Source organism: Mustela nigripes, chromosome 13 (assembly GCF_022355385.1).
Source record: "Mustela nigripes isolate SB6536 chromosome 13, MUSNIG.SB6536, whole genome shotgun sequence".
In the NCBI taxonomy this organism is placed as follows: Eukaryota; Metazoa; Chordata; class Mammalia; order Carnivora; family Mustelidae; genus Mustela; species Mustela nigripes.
The window spans coordinates 59,030,035-59,054,278 of NC_081569.1; the positions used below are offsets into that span (position 1 = coordinate 59,030,035).

At 39.3% G+C, this 24,244-nt stretch overlaps 2 protein-coding genes across 9 annotated transcripts in view; one reads left to right on the top strand and one right to left on the bottom strand.

The window, feature by feature from the left end:
• Positions 1 to 12,138, top strand: part of EIF2AK4 (eukaryotic translation initiation factor 2 alpha kinase 4) — a 108,685-nt gene extending 96,547 nt beyond the window's left edge. For all 5 annotated transcript variants that reach the window (XM_059372494.1, XM_059372491.1, XM_059372493.1 and 2 more), the window contains 7 exons: positions 2,202 to 2,314; positions 5,190 to 5,248; positions 6,095 to 6,192; positions 8,172 to 8,240; positions 8,764 to 8,808; positions 11,258 to 11,376; positions 11,909 to 12,138. In XM_059372494.1, coding sequence (XP_059228477.1) covers positions 2,202 to 2,314; positions 5,190 to 5,248; positions 6,095 to 6,192; positions 8,172 to 8,240; positions 8,764 to 8,808; positions 11,258 to 11,376; positions 11,909 to 11,966 — 561 coding nt within the window. In that variant the 3' untranslated portion in view covers positions 11,967 to 12,138. The remainder of the gene's footprint in view (positions 1 to 2,201; positions 2,315 to 5,189; positions 5,249 to 6,094; positions 6,193 to 8,171; positions 8,241 to 8,763; positions 8,809 to 11,257; positions 11,377 to 11,908) is intronic.
• The window catches only part of SRP14 (signal recognition particle 14), a 51,457-nt gene extending 27,694 nt beyond the window's left edge, over positions 1 to 23,763 (bottom strand). Inside the window, exons 1-6 of one of the 4 annotated variants that reach the window (XM_059372500.1) lie at positions 23,672 to 23,763; positions 23,462 to 23,534; positions 22,828 to 22,940; positions 21,694 to 21,729; positions 21,391 to 21,423; positions 3,382 to 3,402 (exon numbers count right to left, since the gene is read on the bottom strand). In XM_059372500.1, the coding sequence (XP_059228483.1) occupies positions 3,397 to 3,402; positions 21,391 to 21,423; positions 21,694 to 21,729; positions 22,828 to 22,940; positions 23,462 to 23,534; positions 23,672 to 23,695 (285 nt within the window). In that variant the 5' untranslated portion in view covers positions 23,696 to 23,763 and the 3' untranslated portion in view covers positions 3,382 to 3,396. Of the gene's footprint in view, positions 1 to 3,381; positions 3,403 to 20,559; positions 20,952 to 21,390; positions 21,424 to 21,693; positions 21,730 to 22,827; positions 22,941 to 23,461; positions 23,535 to 23,671 lie in introns of those variants that run through there. The other 3 variants (XM_059372497.1, XM_059372499.1, XM_059372498.1) reach the window with 3 other exon arrangements.
• Positions 23,764 to 24,244: the final 481 nt, after the last annotated feature.

Genomic DNA, 24,244 nt, shown 5'->3' on the forward strand with positions numbered 1-24,244 from the left:
CTCTAGCTGTCTGGGTCTACCTAAACTGTCTCCCCACCTGGGCAAGGCTCCGGGTTTTTTGGGTTCCATGTTCCTGTGCTGCAGTCTGCAGGCTTCTTCATCACAATAAAGGGGCACGGATATGGCACTCACTTTTTTTCCCTTCTCTTGAAAGATAGTTCTCACTGCTTGTTATCTAAGGTCTGAGAAACCATTGTTTTATGTGTTTTGTCTGACTTTCTAATTGTTTAAGGAAGGCAGTTCTTGCAGTAGTTATTCCTTTAAGATTTGGAAGTCCCCTCTATTAGTCTGCTTATTAGTCACAAAATCATAAATGACCCTAAGAACAGGCCTCTTCCAGAACAGTGATTGCCATCAAGCCTCTGCTGGTTAATTTGTGCCATAACACACTGCTATAATTAGCGAATTTTAAAAACTTAACTCAGTCTCCTTCCCAAAATTTATACTCTGTGGTCTTAATTCTGCCTTCTGGAGTAGTCAGCATAGTAAGTCTAATTTTTCATCCTCTCAGCTATCTTCAAATAAATTGTAGACCACTGCCATGTCTCTCTGCCCTCTTTCTGGTTCAGACATTCTGGTTATTTAAGCCATTCCTCTTAACATGATTTCTCAACTCCTTGACCCTCCTAGTTAACCTCCTCTGGACATTCCTTGTCAATGTCTGTCTTCAAATGTGGCACTAGAATTCTGCAGAGAATTATAGCAGATTCTGACTAAATGAGACTGCTCTCTGACCCCTCGACCCAGATACTGTATTTCTCCTCATACAGCTTACTACTGAACTCTTAGCAACCATGTGGCTCTTTGGCTTGTACTGAACTTAGCAACTAAAACCCATTGGCCCTTTCACAGTTACCACCATGTCTGGCTGGCCAGCTACAATGAGGGCTTTAATTATAGGACTTCATATTTATCTCCGTTAAATGTGATCTTGTTCATTCTAGCACATTGTTTCATCCAGTCTCTCTTTTGAATCTTGCATCATCTTCATACTTGAAGGGCAAGACATCAGTTCATTCATCCAGTCAGCAAGTGCATTTTAAGTGTTCACAGTGTGGGAGGGATACACTTTAAGATCCTAAAGGATACAGGGACACTAAAGTGTCAGGCCCTGCTGTCAAGGATCCTATAATCTGGTAGGAAACATAACACAATCGTTAATGATTATGAGTTAGAAAATGCTAAATGCCATGAGAGTCCTACAGTGCAAGTTCTCTGAGGGTTTTAACAGTCTGGGAGATTACCTCAGAGGTAGCAGGGAAGTCTTCAGGGTGGAGGTGGGGTTTATGGGGAACCCTCGTGAATGGGCAGAATAGAGATAGGTGCTGATAGGAACTTTTAGGCAGAAGGAATGGCAAAGGTAATGGTAATTCTTCGAATAGCCTGTTCCGAAGTCAAGAGGGAGGCCAATAGAAAACTACTGTGAGTATTACCCTGAGTTAAGTCTACTCTGGGTGCAAAGAAGGATACTTCAGCAGGAGAGAATGGTTTTAGCTAGCTCCTAGACAACAAACTGCCAACCAAGGAATTTGGACTTTATGTAGCAGTGAGTGGGGAGCCAGCATGTGTTTTGGACAGAAGGGGACATCAGAGTGCTATGTGAGGAAAATTAATATGCAGGGGTGTGTAGCATGGAACGGAGTGAGAGGAAAATAGAGTGGGAAGAATATAAGGCTGCTAGAAGCCAAGATTGAGTGCTGGCCATGGAGTGAAGATGAAAGAACAGATACCATAGAAGTGGATGACAGCACTTGAATTTGGAATGGAGAAGGGGGAGTGCTCTGGAAACCGGTGACTGGTGATGGGATGTTTAAGGAGAAGAATATGTGGAAGTATAAAATGAAATAGGAGCTGGTTAGTCTTGGCCTTTTAAAAAATCCAATCATTAGTGATAATCTTTTCTTCTCTATACCAGAGTTTCTCAACAGCCACAGTGACTTTTAGGGCCAGAGAATTGTGGGGGCTGCTGTCCTAGGCACTATAAGAAGTTGAGCAGCACCCCAGGCCTCTACCCATGAGATGCTGGTAGCACCCCCCTATAGCTATCACAACAAGAAAGCTCTCCAAACATTGCCAAATGCCCTGTGATGAGGAAAATTGCCCCTGGTTAGAACCACCAACCTGAAATGTTGACTTCGTTTTGTACTCTGATTCAGCCTGTTGGCTTCAAAAATTGATGGTTCTGTTTTATTCTTTTTAAGGTTAAGTCTTTTGAGAAGGAAAGGCAAACAGAGAAACATGTGCAGGAGTCTGATCTTATAGACCACGTTTTGCAGAAACTCAGAACTAAAGTCAGTGATGAAAGAACTATCAGGTAACAAAAGCCCAGAAAACCAGTTGTGACTACTTGTAGAACTTCTGTACCTTTATCTTAAACATCAGTTTGATCCTTTTGGGAAAAAAGATACATCAAAATAACTTTTAATGGATCATTCTGTTGCTTTTGAATAGCTCAGCAGTTTAAATATGTAACCCCTGCATAAGAATAATCATAGTTTCAGGGTTTGTTCTTCATAACATATCAGAGAATATTTTATCAGTTTGAAAGGCCCAATGGGCCAAAATTATCCTATTTGGCTTTTTAATCAGTACATTTTGGTAGTGTTATGTCAAAGTATTTGAAAGACCTAATATATCCTGGGAGAATGTCATATACTCAAGATGGAAATATAAATTGTTTCAACTCTCTGGATAGGAATTTAACAGAGTTAAAATTGCCTTAAAACTAAAAATTAAAAAGAAATGCCCAGTAATTCTACTTTTAGGAATTTATAGTAAAAATTATTCCATGAGGGTACATATAAAGATGCCTAGCAAGACATTGTTTAATAACAGTTTCAATTTTTTTGGTCTCAGAACCACCTTACACCCTTACAAATTATTTGAGGACACCAAAGAACTTTGTTTATATGGGTTATATCTATCAGTAATTTTTTAGAAATTAAAACATTTTTAAAATACTTATTTGAAAATAACAGTAAACTCGAGGCACCTGGGTAGCTCAAGTCAGTAGCTCCAGTCATGATCTTGGGGTCCTGGGATCCAGCCTGTCCTGCTCAGTGGGGAATCTGCTTCTTCTTCTCCCTTTGCCCCTCCCTCCCCCCTCATATGTGCTCTCTCTCTCACACACACAAATAAGTTAAAAATCTTTAAAAAAATAAAATAAATCCATTTTCCAAAACAAAAATGTTGGAAGAGTGACAATTTGACATTTTACAGATAATGCATTGTTCTACATTTTTGTAATTTCTTTAACACTTCAGTAGAAAAAAACAAGTGATATCTGCGTCTGCATTCAGTATGCTTTACTATCATCCATCATACAGTCTCTGGAAAATTCTGTAACCCATTTGTGAAAGGATGACCCAAAAAAGGTAGAGGTTTGGAAGAGGCTTTTTAAATCTGTAAAAAAAGATAAATAACATTTTATATTATGGTGAAAATTGTTTTGACCTTGCAGACCTGTGCAAGGACCTCAGGAACTTCAGAGCTCCCTAGACAACACTTGGAGAATCTCCAACAGTATTACAACACTGATGGGTAGAAAATTGTTTGGATTATAGTAAATACGATGAAATGGTGTATAGCCTTTAAAAAACATGATTCTAGGGGTGCCTGGCTGGCTCTGTCACTAGAGCATGTAGCTCTTGATCTCAGGGTCATGAGTTTGAGGGCCACATTGGGTGTAGAATTTACTTTAAAAAAAAAAAAAAAGATTCTTACATAGCTGAATTTATTATTGAAATCTGTCCACGGGTAAGATAAATGATCCTGGTTTTTTCAACCAAAATACATAGCCTACTGTCTGGAATGATATATCAGATTTTTTTAAAAGATTTTTATTTATTTGAGAGAGAGCACAGAGAGAGAGTGAGAGGGAGAAGCAGACTCCACACTGAGCAGAGAACCCGATCCCAGGACCCTGGGATCATGACCTGAGCTGAAGGCAGATGCTTAACTGACTAAGCCACCCAGGTGCCCCCCCAATTTTTAACTATTTTTAACCAGAAATAACTATAGTTCTGGTTAGTGGGATTACAAGGGATCTTAATTATCTTTAAATTTCTATAATTTTCTATAAATGTACAACTTTTAAAAATGTATTTGCTTTATATTTTTATAATATATATGCTTATTTACTATTTACATAATTTTTATATATGCTTATAATCAACAATACTTTTTTTTTTTTGCTTGTATCAATGATTCTTAATCGGGGGACATTTGGCACTGTTTGCAGGTATTTGGGGTAGTTAGAACTGGGGGTGCTACTAGTATCTAGTAGAGACCAGGGATACTGCTAATCATCCTACAGTACACATGAGTGACCCCCCCCCCAATACCCCCAGCCAAAAAGTATCTGGCCCCAAATGCCATAGTGCCAATAGTGAAAAACCTTGGCTTATATAAAATAAACATTCTTACTTTCTTCTCCCTCCCTCACCCCAGGCTCCTTCCCATCTGCACCTAGCTTGAATAAATTCACTGTCAGGCTTTTTCTGAGGAAATAAAATGTTCTAGAAGAACCAGGTATTAGGATTACTGACCTCCAAAAAAGGTAGAGGTTTAGAAGAGAAAACATAAAATACTCCACTAAATTAATAGTACAGACAAACATTATTAAGACACTTAAAAGGCCCAGATGGGATTCAGTTTTAGCAGGGAAAAGTTTAAGATCTCTCTTCCATGTGCATGATTACTTCCCTGTTTTCCCAAGATAGAGTGCTATTGTGTCTCTCAAAGGCTGTAAGCTAATTCAATCTTTAAAGAAATATCCATTCACAGCTTTTGAAAGAATCTCCCATTACTAAATGTTCTCTTGTGGGTGATCACCAAGGTTGCTGCCATAATAAAGGGGCATGCCGATGCTAATATTTCCTTGTATTGTGAGCAGAGCCGGAAAGAACACCCATTATAGTTCATTGAAATTAGCCTCTTATGTTGAGCTAGCATTTCAAACATAGCTGAATAAATACAAATGTTGTCTTTGGGCATTTAATTTGAAATGACATTCTTTGTAATTCTTAATGGCTCCTGACCAAAAGCATAATTAAGTTCAAATTTTATTTCTCCCACTAATAACCAATATTTAATTTCTACATTGAATAGGAAAAAAGGGCTCACTTTAAGTTATCTTGTGTTGCTCTACTGACTGTTTTCTAATTGTTTTTTTTTTTGCTTGTTTTTAGAGAAGCTTCTGATAATCTTGCAGTGCAAAATCTGAAGGGGTCCTTTTCTAATGCTTCAGGTATTGACTAATTATAATCTAAACATAATAATGCTCTGTGTGTGTGTGTGTGTGTTTGCTGCTCTAACTCCTTGTTGCATCAGAAATATATCTTTAAAGTAACAGATAAAATTAATTGTACCAAACAAATGGAATTTCTCTCTATGCTTTTAAACTCACATCCTAGAAGAGGACTAGGAGTTTAGTGATTACTCTAATTGCAGTACAGCTCTGTCTTCCTGCCTTATTTTCACAACCAGTTTAATCTTCCTTTGACTCAGTTTACTGTACAAATTAAATGTGGTTAATTTTCCTGGGAATTTTCCCCACACATAAGATTGAAAGCCAAGAGGGGACAGTGGTGATAGTTAAGTCTTTAGTTTCATCACATCTGCTAGTCTTACTGAAAAAGAAATGTCCCACTTATGTCCACAGGAAGACATATTTGCCTTTTAACAAAGAACTGGGTCTTTTTGGTTTGTTAGCACTAACTTTCTGCCACTGTTAGATTTCAAATACTTTGAGGAATTTAAAGTATTAGAGTTTGAGAGATAGTAAGTTTTATTTTTATTTTTGCTTTAGGTTCATGAGGTTTGGGTGACTTGTATAGAATCCCTATGTCTTTGTCCTTTTCTGCTCCCACTCCTACCTGAGAATCTTGACAGAAGCACTGAAACTTCTGGGGGTTAGGGTTCTGGGTTCCTCCAGGTCACGAGCAGCTAGTTGCAGAGATGGAAAACAAAGCCCAGATAGAAATCTAGCCCATAGAATCACAGTAGAGTGGTATTCCTCTATCTCTGCCATCTCTGTGGTGTGTTACAGAAAGTGGGACCAGATAAGACCATAAATTTGGCAACTCTGTTTCAGGTTTGTTTGAAATCCATGGAGCTGCAGTTGTACCCATTGTGAGTGTGATAGCCCCAGAGAAGCTGTCAGCCAGCACTCGGAGGCGATATGAAACTCAGGTACATATACTTTCCTCAGCTTTCTAATGTAAACTACAAAGGAGGAAGAAAACTGGAAAGGACGATAAGAAATGGTTTCCTGGAAAGAGTTTTCTTTGCACTCCCTTAACTTGATAGCTTCTGAAAATTTCATCAACAAGGCATCTCTCTGGTGTTAGGATTCTGCTCCATTTGTCCTCCCGAAGAGGCATCCATGTACATTATAGGCACCTACAAGTATCGTCACTAGAAGCACTGTCAGAATTACTTGATCTAAACAAAGACTTTGTGATTTGGATATAATGACAGAGGGGTTGCCTTGTTTCTGTTCTAAGTAACAGAGCAGGGATGCCTGGGTGGCTCAGTTGGTTGTCTGTCTGTCTTCGGCCCAGGTCCAGATCCTGGGGTAGAGTCCCACATTGGGCTGCTTGCTTAGAAGGGAGGCTGTTTATCTCTCTGCCCGTTGCTCCCCTCGCTTGTATGCTCTTTCTGACAAATATATAAGTAAATAAAATATTTATTGGAAAAAAGAAGTAACAAAGCAGAAGAGAACTATTCCAAGACTTTGGAATGTTTTTGGTATTTGCTATCTGCCTAATTCTGTGTGAAATGCTGCATAAAATTTAAAAGACATGGCATGACCCCAATCCTCAAAGAGTTTGTAACCTTAGAAGCACAGGCATTATATACTTAGAGAACAACAAAAGAGAAGTAACAGAATGCTGCATTAGATACACTGAAAGTGAGTGTTGGACATGGGAACATTGTAGAGATCAGTGTCTGCTTGGATGGTAGATGAAGGCTTCCTGGAGCAGGGAATCCCTGAAGTATTTAAATAGGTGGGGAGGAAAGATAGGGCAGTCCTCCGGTTAATGAGCTAAGTCAGGACACTGGCCTCACTTGGGAAGTGGGTATTAGAGAGCAGTCATTATTTAGAAATATGATTAGAGGGGCACCTGGGTGGCTCAGTTAAGTTTTCTGACTCTTGATTTCAGGTCAAGTCATGATCTAAGCGTTGTGAGATCAAGCCCCAAGTCGGGCACCATGCTCAGGGTGGAGTCTCCTTCTCTTTCTTTCAGCCTCTCTGCTTGCTCATGCTCGTTCTCTCAAATACTTTTTTTAATTAACATATAATGTATTATTTGCCCCAGGGGTACAGGTCTGTGGACCATCAGGCTTACACATTTCACAGCACTCACCATAGTCCATACCCTCCCCAATGTCCATAACCCAGCTGCCCTATCCCTGCCTTCTATATCCCCCTAGCAACCCTCACTTTAAGAGTCTCTTATGGTCTGTCTTCAAATAAATGAATCTTAAAAAAAAAAAAAATGACTAGATCAAAATAGAAAAGATTAAGTTAGCTCACTTTTATAGCGCACTCTTAGCTGTTTCTCAGTATAGTGGACCGGCAACTCATTTTCACATCTTTGTTCTATGCTCATCCCCTACCATATTTCAGTTCCATGTCCTTATTGCTATCATCTTCCCCTTTTTCCAAATTTAGCTTAATACCAAAATCCCCTTACTTCCACATGCAGTTTCAATGCCCTGAGCTTCTAGGGGTCATTTCAAAGTTATAAAGAAATAAGTAAGTGGATTATTATCAAAACAGGCTTTAGGGGGTGCCTGGGGGGCTCAGTTGTTAAACAGCTGCCTTTGGCTCAGGTCATGATCCCAGGGTCCTGGGATAGAGCCCTGCATTGGGCTCCCTGCTGGGCAGGAAGCCTGCTTCTCTCTCTACCACTCCTCCCTGCTTGTGTTCCTTTTCTTGCTGTCAATTACAAATCTTAAAAAAAAAAAAACAAAACTATAAAATCTCAGTTGTCCCGAGATCCAGATAGGCTGGGCATTCATCTTTCCAAGTCGTAGATAATCTTTGGAAGCCCTGCTAGGCCTTAGTTTGTCCCTCATGGTTGTTTACTACAATAGGAAATAAAATGGCAAGAACAATGATTTGTGTTGACAGGCTCTGAATTCTGACATGTCTTCTTGTTTAGGTACAAACACGACTTCAGACCTCCCTTGCCAACTTACATCAGAAAAGCAGTGAAATTGAAATTTTGGCTGTAAGTTGCTCTAACGTTTTGAAAACTGCCTGTGTCCCTGTCATCAAAGTCATTTCCTCAGAGGTCAGGGCATTTTTGCTCCCCACGCACAGTTTGGGGATGCAGGCCTTTCATCACTGATGTGAACCGCATGTAATCTAAATCTGTAAAAACTGGGGAGAAAATGAAAGGTTTTGTGTTTGTCCTGTATTCTTCATCTGGAAGATGGGGGGGCAGGGGAAGTAAAAACAAGAATCACGATTTTTCTAAAATGTTTCAGACCTTTGCCTTATTAACACATGGAGTATAAGCAGCAGCATGAAGCCTTTGGGGTGTACTGTGAGGACTGGGGCTATCTGTTTGCCAGTGCTAACATCTTACTACTCAATGGTTCATTTATATGTGCTTGATTTGATACAGCACAGTAGCATCCCAGATTGTGTAATCCTGACTCATGTTGCTCCATCCAAAGTGACACCATTGTGACAAGTCAGTATGTGCTGCCTAGGGTCCCCTGACAGATGACATTTTTGTGTATCAACAGGTGGATCTACCCAAAGAAACAATCTTACAGTTTTTATCATTAGAGGTAAGCAAGATGAATTCTTGTGCATTGTGGCCTTTAAAATTCCGAAGCTTTGCTATTATTTTGCCAAAACATAGTTGAAAATGGCATTACTGGGCGCCTGGGTGGCTCAGTGGGTTAAAGCCTCTGCCTTCGGCTCAGGTCATGATCCCAGGGTCCTTGGATCGAGCCCCGCATCAGGCTCTCTGCTCAGGAGGGAGCCTGCTTCCCTTTCTCTCTCTCTCTCTGCCTCTCTGCCTACTTGTGATGTTTGTCTTTAAAATAAATAAATAAAATCTCAAGAAAGAAAGAAAATGGCATTACTTTCTTAGTGATACTAGATATTTTTCGAGCAGTTCCAGAAATTTACTTAACATTGTTCCTTTTATGTGACATAGATATTACTAAACAACTAAATCAGATTTTGAGAGAATCATAATTTTCTAGTGACTTTCAAATTTCAGAGATTAACATCTTACACATTTACTTTATGTCAGGCTCTGGCAGGCCTTACTCTAAGCATTTTTCAAATATTAATTCATTTACCCATAACAAGCTCAAGAGGTAGGTACTGTTATCCCCATTATATAAACAAACAGAAGCAGAAGGATTTTACATTTTATGGAGAATGGAAGAAGAGATATTAAGTATCTTGTTCAACGTCAACCTACTAGTAACGCTAACAGAGCCAAGATTTGAACTTAGGCTAGGGGAATCTATATTCCTAACCACCATACAATGCTGCCTCAAGACCTTCATTTCAACTAGGGAAGGATATATAGAACTAGAACTACATGAAAAATATTTTTGTAAAAATTAAGTTAAGTCATTAGATATATTTAAAACTTTTATGGGTAGCACAGAAAACAAATAATCCAATTAAAAAATGGGCAGAATATATGGACAGACGTTCTTCTAAAGAATAAATACAGATGGCCAACAGACAGATGTATAGATGTTCAACATCAGGGAGATACAAACTAAAACTACAGTGGGATATCACTTCATATCTGTTAGAATGGCTAAAATCAACAAGGCAAGAAACAACAAGTGTTGGAGAGGATGTGGAGAAATAGGAACCCTAATGCAGTTGGTAGGAATACAAACTGGAAAGTTAAAAATGGGGCGCATAGGTGGCTCAGTCCGTTAAGCATCTGCCTTCAGCTCAGGTCATAGCCCTGAGACTGAGCCCTGCATCAGGATCCCTGCTCAATGGGGAGCCTGCTTCTCCTGGTCCCTCCGCCTGCTGCTCCCCCTGTGTGTGCTCCCCGCCTCCGTCAAATAAAATCTTAAAAAAAAAAAAAGTTAAAAATGGAGCTACTCTGCAGTCCAGTAAATGCACTACTAGGTATTTATCCAAAAAATACAAAACACTAATTCAAAGAGATACATGCACCCTTATGTTTATAGCAGCTTTATTTACAATAGCCTAATTACAGAAGCAGCCCAATGTCTACCAATAAATGAATGACAAAGATGTGGAGGGATGGGTGTGTGTGTGTGTGTGTATGTGCGCGCATGCGAGCAGAACATAATGGAAAATTCAGCCATAAAAAAAAAAAAAAGAAAGAAATCGTGCCATTTCAACAACATGGATAAAGCTAGAGAGCAGAATGCTAAGTGGAATAAACCAGAGAAAGACAAATACCAAATGATTCCCCTTTTATGTGGATTTTAAGAAACAAAGAAAATGAGCAAAGAAAAAAAGACAAACCAAGAAACACTCTTAATTATAGAGACTAAACTCTATAATTTAGAGGGGGGGATGGGTAAAATAGGTGATGGGGATTAAGGAGTACACTTCTCATGATGAATATGGAGTAATGTACAAAAAACTGTTGAATCACTCTATTGTACAGCTGAAACTAATGATACTATATGTTAACCATAATGGATTTAAGAAGTTTTTAGTGGGTAACCTTTTTATCAAATAGCCTAGTAACTTTAAAAAATCTGAGTAAGTATTCTTAATAGCAAAGATAACGAACTATAATTACAGCTATAGATGATTTTTTTTAATATCCTATTAAATACCTTTTTTGCTTATCTGGAGCATTTAGTCAGATTTGCTCCAGAACTGACATTTCATACACCTTCTGATGTCATCTTATAAATGGGCATATATGCCACTGTGCTTGCAATTACGACTTTATGATCCACTCAGGTGGAGGTGCACATAGGTGGTACTTCCGTTTTCCACAAAATAAATGGGCAGAAATAACTGGTCTAAAGGTACAGTAGCACACTGTGGCTGAAGCACTGAGCTAATTGGGATCAAATAAGGAATCTTGTTGTAAAAAAAATTGATGCTTCAAAGGAAGAACCCCAGCAGTCGACCCACTGGTTCTGTCTATAACTGGTATTTTTTTCAGTACACTTAAAGGGGGAATGGCAGTGGCATTTCATCAGTGACCCAGGAAAAGCCAGTTAATAAACGTTAGTAGCTGTATTAAGTCTTATCTATTTTTCCTAGTGGGATGCTGATGAACAGGCATTTAACACAACTGTGAAGCAGCTGCTGTCACGCCTGCCAAAGCAGAGATACCTCAAATTAGTCTGTGATGAAATTTATAACATCAAAGTGGAAAAAAAGTAAGTTATTGCTAAGGTATTACAGGTGTCAGTATGGGTTAAAACTCAAGGGATTTAAAGTGACACATTTTATTGTCTTGTTGAGGGTTGATGGCTGATAAACCATTGTTAGAACTGCACCTGATAATCAGTAAATCTTGTTCAGGACTGCAATCACAGTCACAATTTGTCAATAACAAAACTCAGTACTGCCAGGAGTAGCTGTCCCAATTACAATTTTCGTCACCCAGGCAACTTCAAGCAGTGTCTACATTAAAGGGAACTGCTGTGACTGCTTTGCTGTAGGTCCTCACGTGGGAATGCCAGTCATTCATGTTACCATCTGCTTAAAAGGCAACAAGAAAACCTGTGAAGTGTTTTATGTAGGGCCTTACATACAGACCCATGCCACTCAAAGCTTCTGTAACATATCATTTTTTTAATCACTAGCCTTCCATCTTTTTTTTAAACAAAACTTACAGTTAAGTGTTCTAAAAAAATTTTAAGTTTGTTCTTCATCCATTATATTGATCCTACCTTTTCTCTTTTGCAGGGTATCTGTATTATTCCTGTATAGCTACAGAGACGACTACTACCGAATCTTATTTTAATCCTAAAGAATGGTCATTATCTTGTTCTAAGATAGGAGCTTATCCTATGAAATGTTGTACATTCATTGTAATTTTAACTTTACATTGTAAGAAGCTGCCCTACAAAGTTGAGCTTTGTAAGTTTTTCATATGTAATATATAAATTTATCTTTTTTAATATAATAAATGCTTTCATATACCTGCTGCTTTTGAGTTGCAAATCTGTTAACACTGAAGGCTTTGTGGCACTAGAACACAAAATAGCCCTGTTTTTTCCCCTTAATTCTAATTACTAAGGAAGTGCCCAAGCCACCCCCAATAAATCAACCCCAAAGGTCCAAATCAAGACACACAGTAATTAAAGCAGCAAAAAGTAGTAGTGAAGAGAATTTTAAAGTAGCAAGAAAAAACAGTTACTACAGGGAAACCCTGTAAGGCTATCAGCTAATTTCTCAGCAGAAACTTTCAGCAGGAAGGAGTGCCATGATAAATTCAAACTGCTGAAAGAAAAAAGCCTGCAGCCAAAAATACTCTATCCAGCAAACCTAACACTCAGAAGAGAAGGATACAGAGTTTCTCAAATAAAAGTTAAACACATGACCACTAAATCAGCCCTATAAAAAGTGTTAAAGATCTTTGACTCAGTGGACAGAAAAAAATCATAGTAGCCACAAGAAAAGTACAAAGCACCAAAGCAATAAAATTAAGTATATCTGTAAAAATTAGTCAAGGAAGAACAAACAACAAAAAGGATGTAAAGTATGACACCATACACTTAGAAATGCAGTCGGGAGAAAAGTAAAGAACAGGTCAATCTTAAGTGAACATCAACTTTTAGACTGCTATATACTTATGAAGTTAGATACTAACCTAATGGCTACCACAAATTAAAAATCAGTAATGGATATCCAAAAAATAGAGAAAAGAATACCACTAAGGAAAGCCTGCAAACCATGAGAGCAGAGAGCAAGAGAGGAAAGAAACCAAGAACTACAAAAACAGCCATAAAATAAGTAACAAAACCATACACAAAAATAAATTCAAAATGGTTGAAAAGACCTAAATGTAAGACAGGAAACCATCAAATTACTAAAGGAGAAAACAGGCAGCATTTCTGACCTCAGCCATAGCAACTTCTTCCTAGACACATCTCCAGAGGCAAGGGAAACAAGCAAAAGTGAACTACTGGAACATCATCAGAATAAAAAGCTGTATAGTGAAGGAAACAAACTAAAAGGCAACCAACAGATTGGGAGCATAAGACATACTGGATAAAGGGCTAATATCCAGAAATATAAAGAATTCAACAAAACACCCCAAAAGTAATCCAGTAAAAAAAGGTGCAGAAGACATAAACAGACGTTTCTTCAAAGATCTACAAATGGCTAACAGATGCATGAAAAAATGTTCAACATCGCTCATCATCAGGGAAATAAAACCACAATGAGATACTACCTCACACCAGTCAAATGGCTAAAATTAACAACTTAGGAAACAACGGATGTTGGCAAGGATGCAGAAAAAGGAGAACCCTTTTGCACCGTTGGTGGGAATGCAAACTTGTGCAGCCACTCTGGAAAACAGTATGGAGGTTCCTCAAAAAAGTTAAAAACAGAACTATACTATGAACCAGCAATTGCACTACTAGGTATTTATCCAAAGGATACAAAAATGCTGATTTGAAGGGGCACATGCTCCCCAATGTTTAAAATAGCTTTATCAACAACAGCCAAATTATGGAAAGAGCCCAAATTTCCATCGACTGATGAATGGATAAAGAAGATGTGATATATATACACAATAGAGTATTATTTAGTCATCAAAAAATGAAATCTTGCCATTTGCAACACTGTGGATGGAACTAGAATGTATGATGCTAAGCAAAGTCAAAGACATATATCATGATCTTACTCATACATGGGATTTAAGAAACCAAACAAATGAACATAGGAGAAGAGAAGGAGAAATAAAAACAGAGAGGCAGGGAAACCCTAAGTGACATTTTAAAAAAAGATTTGAGAGTGAGAGAGCATGGACACAAGTTGGGGGAAGGGCAGAAGAGGAAGAAGCAGACTCCCTGGTCAACCGGGAGCCTGACGTGGGGCTGAATCCCTGGACTCCAGGATCATGACCTGAGCCAAAGGCAGATGCTTAACGGACTGAGCCACCTAAGTGCCCCAAACCATAAGTAACTCTCAACTATAAAGAACAAACTGAGGGTTGTGGGTGGGGAGGGGAGTGGGGGGGTGGACTAAATGGGTGGTGGGCATTAAGGAGGGCACTTATGATGAGCACTGGGTATTACATGTGAGTAATGAATCACTAAATTCTCCTGAAACCAATACTACACTATATGTTATCTAACAAATTTAAATAAAAGTAAGTCACAAAATGACACTAAGTACAAAACTATCAAAAATTACTTTGCAAATGGACTAAATGCTCCAATCAAAAGACAAAAGGTGATGGATAAAAAAGTAAGACCCATCTACATGTTGACTATAAGACACTCATTTCAGTCCCAAAGACACCTGCAAACAAAGTGAAAGGATGAGAAAGCATTTATGCAAATGGAAGTGAAAAGAAAGGAGGGGCGGGGTGTTGCAATCCTTATATGGGACAAAATAGACTTTAAAATAGAGTATTATGGTACCTGGGTTACACCTGTGTTATTAATTGTCTGACTCTTGGTCTCGGCTCAGTTCATGATCTCAGGGTCATTAGATGGAGCCCCACACTGAGCACTGCATTAGATGGACTAAATGCATCTGGGGTCTGTGCTTAGCACATAGTCTTCTTGGTATTCTTGCTCTCTCTCTCTCTCTGCCTCAGTCCCTCCCCACAATCCCACAGTCTCTCTCTCTCAAATAAATCCTGGGGTGCCTGGGTGGCTCAGTTGGTTAAGTGTATGCTTTTGCCTCAGGTCATGATCCCAGGATTCTGGGATCAAGCCCTGCATCAGGCTCCCCATACCTGCTTCTCTCTCTCCCTCTGCTGCTCCCCTGCTTGTGCTCCCTCTGTCAAATAAATAAATAAAATCGTAAAAAAAAAAAGTCTTTAAAAAAATAAAAATAAATGAAAGACTTTAACAAGAGATGAAGAAGGGCACTACATAATAATAAAGGGACAATCCAACAAGAGAACATAACAATTAAAACTCTTTATGCACCCAACATGGAAGCACCCAAATACTTAAAGCAGGCAGTAAATAAAGGAAGTAATCAAGAATAAATAATACAGTAACAGTCGGGGACTTTAACACCCCACTTATATCAAAAGATATATCATCTTAGGAGAAAATCAAGGAAACTGGTTTTCAATGATACACTGGACAAGACGGATCTAACAGATATATTCTGAACATTCCATTATAAAATAGCAAAATACACATTCCATTCAAGTGCACATGGAACACTCTCCAGAAGAGATCACAAATCAGTCCACTAAGCAAGCCTCAAGTAAGTCATACCATGCATCTTTTCCAATCACAATGCTATGGTACTAGAACTCAACCACAAGGAAAAAATCTTCCTGGAAAGAGGGACACCTGGGTGGCTCAGTAGGTTAAACATCTGCCTTTGGCTTAGGTCATGATCCCAGGGTGCTGGGATTAATACCCACATCGGAATTCTTGCTCCGTGGGGAGCCTGCTTCTCCCTCTGCCTGCTGCTGCCTGCTTGTGCTTGCTCTCTGGCAAATAAATAAATAAAATCTTAAAAAAAAAAAAAAAAAGTCTGGAAAGAGCACAAATACACAGAGGTTAAATAAGATGTTACTCAACAGTGACTGGGTCAACCACAAAAATCAAAAAGGAAATAAAAAAAATACATGGAAACAAATGAAAGTGAAAATACAATGGTTCAAAATCTTCAGGATGTGGCAAAAGCAGTTCTAAGAGGGAAGTTTATAGCAAGAGGTCTACATCGAGAAGCAAGAAAAATCTCAAATATAAGCTTATACCTAAAGGAGCTAGAGAGAATCAACAAAACCCCAAAGCAGTATTAAAGGGAAATAATAAAGATTAGAGCAGAAATAAACAGAAACAAACAATAGAAGGAATTAATGAAATCAGGAGCTTATTCTTTGAAAAGATAACAAAATTGATAAACATTTCGCCAGACTCACAAAAGAGAGACTCCAAAAGCAGAAATGAAAGGAGAAATAACAACTGACGCCACAGAAATACAAAGAATTATAAGGCAATACTATGAAAATTAAATGCCAACCAATTAAGACAACCTAGAAGAAATGTATACATTTCTAGAAACATATAACCTCCCAAAATGAATCAGGAAGAAACAGAAAATTCAAACAGGTCAATTACCAACAATGAAATTAAATCAGTAATCAAAAAAACTGAATGTGGGGCACCTTGGTGGCTCAGTTGGTTAAGCATCTGACTCTTGATCTCAGTCAGGTCTTGATCTTGTTTTGAGTTCAAGCCCCCATTGGGCTCCCTGTTAGGCGTGGAGCATACTTAAAATGAAACAAACAGAACACTACAAATAAAGAGAACTACAGGCCAATATCTCTAATGAACACAGATGTTAACATCCTCAACAAAATATTAGCAAACTGAATCCAACAATATATATATTTTTAAATATTTTATTTATTTATTTGTCAGAGAGAGAGAGAGAGACCGCGCGAGAGCACATGCACAAGCAGGCAGAGTGGCAGGCAGAGGCAGAGAGAGAAGCAGGCTCCTTACCGAGCAAGGAGCCCGATGCGGAACTCAATCCCAGGACCCTGGGATCATGACCTGAGCTGAAAGCAGCAGCTTAACCAACTGAGCCACCCAGGCATCCCTAACAACATATTTTAAAAAATCATTCACCACAATTAATGGGATTTATCCCTTGGATGCAAGAGTGGTTCAGTATGCATAAATCAACCAATGTGATACATCACATCAACAAGAGAATGAATAAAAAACGCATGATCATTTCAACAAATGCAGAAAAAGCATTTGACAAAGTACAACATCCATTTATGATAAAAATTCTCAACAGATTCAACAGACTACATTGAGGGAACATACTTCAACATAATGAAGGCCATATATGAAAAACCCACAGCAAACATCATGCTCAATTGTTGAAAACATGAGAGATTTCCTCTAAGGCCAGGAAAAAGACAAGGATGTCTGCTCTCACCACTTTTATTCAACTTAGTACTGGAAGTCCCAGTTACAGCAATGAGACAGAAAAAGAAATAAAAGGCATCCAAATTTGTAAGAAAGTAAAACTTTTTTAAGAAGCTATTTTATTTATTTAGAGAAAAGCATACAAGCAGGGGATGGGTTTAAGGGGAGAGGGAGAAGCTGACTGCTGAGGAGGGAACCCGATGTGGGGCTCAATTCCAGAACCCCAGAATCATGACCTGAGCTAAAGGTAGACATTAATGAACTGAGCCACCCAGGAACTCCAAGAAAATAAAACCTTATACACTACTTGCAGATGTCATGATACTACTATATAAAGAAAATGATAAAGACTCCACAAAAAAAAGCTATTAAAACTGATTAATGAATTCAGTAGGTAGCAGGATACAAAAGCAACATACAGAAATCCATTGCATTTCTATTACCTTTATACTAACAATGAAGTAGCAGAAAGAGAAACTTAAAAAAAAATCCCATTTACAATTGCACCAAAAATTACAAAATACCTAGAAATAAACTTAACCAAGGAGATCAAAGACCTATACTCTGAAAACTATAGAACACTAATGAAAACTGAAGATGACATACAAAAAAATTTAAAGATATTCTGTTTATGGATTGGAAGAACAAATATTAAGATGTCCACACTACCCAAAGCAATTAATGCCATCTCTATCAGAATACCAACAACATTCTTCCCAGAACTAGAACAAATAATCCTAAAATTTGAATGGAACCATAAAAGAAACCAAAATAGCCAAAGCAATATGGAAAAGAACAAAAACAAATGGGACATACCACAATCTCAGATTTCAAGATACACTTACAGAGCTGTAGTAATCAAAACAGTATAGTACAGACACTACAGACATACAGATCAATGGAACAGAAGAGAGAGCCCATTAATAAACCCATGACTATATAGTCAATTAATCTTTGACAAAGGAGGCAAGAATATGCAATGGGGAAGTCTCTTCAGCAAATGGTATTAAGAAAAATGGCCACTTTCTTACATCTTCCAAAAATAAACTCAAAATGGATTAAGAACCCTAACTATAAGACGTGAAACCACAGAAGTCCTAGATGAGAGCACAGCTAGTAATTTCTCTGACATCTGCCATAGCAACGTTTTTTTAGATGTCTCCTGAGGCAAAGGAAACAAAAGCAAAAAGAAACTATTGAGACTACATCAAAATATAAAGCTTCTGCACAGCAAAGGTAACAATTAACACTACTAACAAGAGAACCTATGGAATGGGAGAAGGTATTTGTAAATGACATATCAGATAAAGGATTAGTATCCAAAATATATAAAGAGCTTACATAACACCAAAAACCCAAATAATCCAATTAAAAATGGACATAAAACAGGAACAGACATTTCTCCAAAGAACAGATGGCCAACAGACATATTAAAAATGCTCAACATCAGTGGCACCTGGGTGGTTCAGTTGGTTAAGTGTCTGCCTTTGATTCAGGTCATGATGTTGGGGTCCTGGGATTGAGCCCCACATCGGGCTCCCTGCTCTGCCGGGAGTGTGGTTTTTCCCTCTCACTCCCTCTCTGTGCTGTTTCTCTCAAATAAATAAAATCTTAAAAAACAAAACAAAACAAAAAAAAAACCTCAACATCACTCATCATCAGGGAAATGCACATTAAAACCACAATGAGATATGTTATCACCTCCAACCTGTCAGAATGGTTAAAATCAAAACCACATTGTGCTGGGCAATGATGTGGAGAAAAAAAACCCTCATGCACTGTTGGTGGGAATGTAAAGTTTTCTACACTGTAGAAAACAGTATGAAGTTTCCTCAAAAAATTAAAAAGAACTGCCATATGATCCAGTAATTCACTACTGGGAATTTACCCAGAGAATACAAAAACACTAATTTGAAAAGATAGATGAACCCCTAGGTTTATTGCAGCATTATTTACAATAGGCAATTATGGAAGCAGCCCAAGTGTCCATTGGTAGATGAATGGATAAAGTGGTATAAATATACACCATGGAATATTACTCAGCCATAAAAAAGAATGAAATCCTATCATTTGCAACATGGATGGAGCTAAAGAGTATAATGCTAAGTGAAATAAGTCAAAGAAAGATATATACCATATTCTTTTTTTTTTTTTTTTAAAGATTTTATTTATTTTTATGGCGACAGAGATCACAAGCACGCAGAGAGGCAGGCAGAGAGAGAGGAGGAAGCAAGCTCCCCACTGAGCAGAGAGCCCAATTCGGGGCTGATCCCAGGACGCTGGGATCGTGACATGGGCTGAAGGCAGAGGCTTTAACCTACTGAGCCACCCAGGTGCCCCAGCCATATTTTTATACTCCCATGCAGAATTTAAGAAACAAAACAGACCAAAAAGAAAAAGAAAAGAAAAACCAAAGAGACTTAACTATATGAACAAACTGATGGTCACCAGAGGAGAGGTTGGTGGGGAGATGGGTGAAATAGTTGAAGGGGATTAAAAATTCACTTATCCTGATGAGCACTGATAGAATTGCTGAATCACTATGTTGTACACCTAAAATTACTGTAACACTGTATGTTAACTATACTGGCATTTAAAAAAATGTATCATTTGGAAGCAGGATACCGGCACTTAAAAAAAATTTCAATAACCCATTTTGCAAACCTGCTCTCTTAAAAAAAGTAAAATATTCTTTTTCCCCCTCCCACAAAAAAAAAATACCCAAATCAAAGGGCTTATCAGCACCACGATCTAACCAATTGAGCTAAGGGGGGGGGGCCTTTTAATCAAAGGGCTTAAAGAAATGCAGTATTATATTTAACTTGGAATCATTATTTCTGCTGATTCTGTAATGGGCTTATCCTTAAGGTGATTAAGCAAAGTCTCACTTGGCTACGTGACTCATTCAAATCTGCAAAAGAAACGATGTTAAATTACACAGCTAGTTGGGAAGAATACAACTTTTTATAAAAGTGTGGGTTGTTTTTTTTTAAAGATTTTATTTGAGGGGCACCTGAGTGGTTCAGTCGGCTAAGCATCTGCCTTTGGCTCAGGTCATGATCCTGGGGTCCTGGGATCGAGCCCCACATCAGGATCCCTCTCCTCCCTGCTTGTGCTCTCTCAAATAAATAAAATCTTAAAAAAAAAAAAATTTTATTTGAGAGACAGAGTGCATGAGTTGGGGAGAGGGCTACGCGGAGAGGGAGAGGCACAGAATATCAAGCAGATTCTGCACTAAGTGCAGAGCCCACCATGGGGCTCAATCTCACAAGCCTGAGATCACAACCTGAGCTGAAACCAAGAGTCTGACACTTAACTAAGCCACCCATGCACCCTAAACTGTCAGGTTTTAATACCAATAACCTAGAACATAGGGTAAAGGCTATTCATAATCCTAACACTCCAGAATGAGTAATTATTACCAGAAACTATTCACAGAGGGTAGGAAAAGTAATAAATAACAAATGGTCACTGCAGATAAATACAGGTTTAATGATCCATTGTTCTTCACACAGATGGCTACAGAGACTTTATAATCCCAGGATACACAACCATACAACAAAGACCAATCAGCCAATTCTCAAATAAACTCGGCTTCTTACAACTATCCTATAAACACTGCAGCCTTTCTTCCATCCAAAATGACACTCATCTCACATGAAAAGTTATTATGGGGGAACCAGAAACCTAGATTTGTGGCCAAAAGTAAAAACCAAAGAAAAAATAGTAATTTGGTGGTTAGTTGGTGAAAGATGGATATCTGGTGCCCTTCACTGTGCTGCTTTGCTCTTCTTACTCTTGCTCTTTTTGTCCCTCTTCTTCAGCCCATCCATGTTAGCTCTCAATAGATTTGAGTAAGCCTAAAAGACACACAGCACGAACTTAGTGGGAAGAATTGTAAATTGTGGAGCGGCCGCCCCATTTCCATAATAAGTTTAGAGTAGTCAATATCACAAAGCCTACCAACCTGATAAAGCATATAATACGATGGAACGATTGTATCCTATGCATAATGGTGTAAAAGGAAAACAAACTCACATTACAGCGGCTTCTGACATTCTTCAACCAAAAAGGGAAAACTATAGGCAACTTCTTGTTTAACTATACTGTAGGAAGAATGTACCTGAAGCCGAATGCAAAATCTACCTTAAAATACCAGTGTTGAAAGTAAAACTCGGACCCTGGCAGCTTTTACCCAATGTATCAGCAAAACATAAGAAATACCATACTTAACCCAGTGTTCAATTTTGTGCTCACTCTTACTTGAGAAAGGGCATATAAGGAACACCAGAAACTCACCATCTGAAACTTGTTCACTTCTTTGGAGCTCACCTGGAAAAGGGAAAGAAAAGAAAGGTGCACCCCTATTACGCATATAGGAATCCTCTGTCTCACCCCAGGAATAACTCAAAAGCCTCATTAAACATCATAATCTTTAAAATATATCTTTCCAACTTTAGGGATCATAATATACTAACAGCTATTCTTCTACTCCACTTTACTTGGAGGAAGAAGCAGAGCAACTCAGCACTTTTTTCCACATGAGAATTGTACCAAGAAGGGAAAGAGGCAGAAAGGGGCTCCTAAAGCTAAGTTTCTCACCTCTGCAGTTTTTTGACACACATGGCACTTTTCTTCCTGGATTCCAGAGATTTCAGAAAACTTCATTTTAATCTTTTGTGCAAGATATATTTAAACTACTCCCACCCCATTTTATTTTAAACCCACCTTCTATTAATTCAAGCCTATTTAAGCAAAATGCAAGCCACCACAAGAGAAATTCTATCTACTTCTGAAGATTCCTAAGGTTTCCACATTTCATAATACCCAAGTTCGTTTTTTAAAAACCACATAAATTTGGGGTGCCTGGGTGGCTCAGTCAGTTAAGCACCTGCCTTTGGCTCAGGTCATGATCCCTGGGTCCTGGGGACTGGCCCTGCGTCGGGCTCCCTGCTCAGTGGGTACCCTCGTTCCCCTGCTACTCTGCCTACTTGTATTCTCTATCTCTCTGTCAAAAAAAAAAAAAAAAAAAAAAAAATCTTAAAAAAAAAATAAATAAAACCACCTAAGTTTGCTTTATTTTAAAAGTCCTCTCAAGATAACTGGCAAAGGGAGACTTATCAACTAATTACGGTCTACATTCTCATGAATGTCCTGTCCTGATGTGATTGAAGAGCAGTCTGGTTCTGCCCCAGAAAAGTAAAGAAGTATTCACTCAGAATCCAGAAAGTCTATTGCTTTGCCACATTCAACCTCCACCTTGAAAGAGACCACTAGGGCCATTGACTAAATCCATATGCTCTCTGTTAGTAGCAAGCCTAACATACAGCTACATGTTTGCTGTTGTCAACCACAAATTCAAGCCAATTATCAGCTTACAAGTAAAATCATCTGGTACCAAGAAACTGTTCATTGAAGGCCCAATACAGTTAAGAGAATTAGGAATCAACTATTTATGCCAAATGCTCCTTACAATGCCACTGTGTATAAGGATCGATATGTTCATTTTATTTCCACAAAAACTTCAGTAGAACCAAAGAGTATTTGACTTCAATTTAATTTTGCTTTAATTTCCTACTACTGGGGTCACAAAAGGTGGCCCTGATCCTGAAACATGTGGGGAGCTACACTAGCCTTTATTCAAAGCAAAAGCAAAAACCTGGTTCAGATATGCCTATCCTAAGTTCAGTTCAAGTCTTCTAACTTCAAAATTGTACTGTCAGGACTCCAACTCACCACAGTGCTGATCTTCTTTTTCCCATCAGTAGCTCTTAACAGACACTTGTTGTCTGAGGGCTCAAAGCCCTCTACAGAACCCTTCCTTGGAATGGGTTTAGTTCGACCATCATCTGCATGAAAAACACATCCTGATGAACACAGCCACTAAAAGCTAACAGGTAGACAGGATGTTAATAAGTAGTAGATAAAACCTAAAATTCATCTCCACTGCTCTAGATCTGTTAACTACATCACACTTGGCCAAACCTTGGGAAACTACTTGTTATTTCAATGACGGGAACATCGTAACTGCAAAGCAGATGATAGCTCATTAATGGCGTGGGTTTGGGACCCTTGACATCCCCCCCCCCCTCAAAAAGTCCCCTCTGACTGGAGCACACTGTAACCAGAATCAGCCTGGGTGGCTACATGCTGGGGGTCGACAAGCACCACAATCCCTAATGCTCCGGTTACCCAGCCCTGAATGCGCCCAGTACAGGAGGAGGAAGGTTGGGGAAGGCGGGGAAGCGCCTCAGACAGACTCCACCCTCGGCTCCCGACACTGGGCACCCTGGGACACCGGGCACCCCGGCCGAGGCCTCGCTCGGCCTCCCAAATTCCTTCTGGCCTTCCCGCGTCGACAGCTGCTTACACTTCTTCAGGGTGATGAACACGCTGCCCGACAACCGGCACTTCTGAAACAGTCTGGTCAGCTCCGTCAGGAACTGGAACACAAGCCGGGACCCGTTAGGCAGTCCCAAATCCTCGCCCCGTCAAGTCCCAGTCCCTCCCACAGCAGGCGGCAGAGGTCCCCAGCTAAGCCCCAAACATCCGTCCCTCAGCCGGCCCGCTCCAGCTCTACCTGCTCGCTCTCCAGGAGCACCATCCCGGCGTCGCTAGCTCCCCGCCGTCAGCATAAGGCCCAAGTAATTGGAGCCGGAAGCTCCGCCCAAAGTGGGCGGGACTTCCGGTATTAGATTGACACTCTCTTCCACCAGTCCCTACCTCCACCCTCTCCTCTCCCTCCTCCAACGCCTGCGCTCTGGGACGCCCCCGCCTCCCACACAGACTACCCAGCTGTAGGGCCCTCGAGCCGCCAGATATTTCAACAACTTAGAAGTTGTTTCACGCGGGTCAGTGTCAGGGAGCGAGAGGGCGCGAAAGAGGGCTTTAATGGAGACCTGTGGTATATTCCGCTGCATGTTGGGCAAATTACCTAACAGCGCAGTGCTCCCATTTCCTCAGCCTGTGATAACGGTATCCGATGCAGAGTATGGTTGTAAAGAGAAAATGAATTTAACACCTGGAATAGTGCCTGGCACACAGAAGGTACTCCATAAGCATCAACTGTCTTTGTTATTGTTGTTTCCATTTTCATGTCATCATTATACAAAGTTCCCATGGCGGTTCTTTGAACTATCTCCTCTGACCAGGC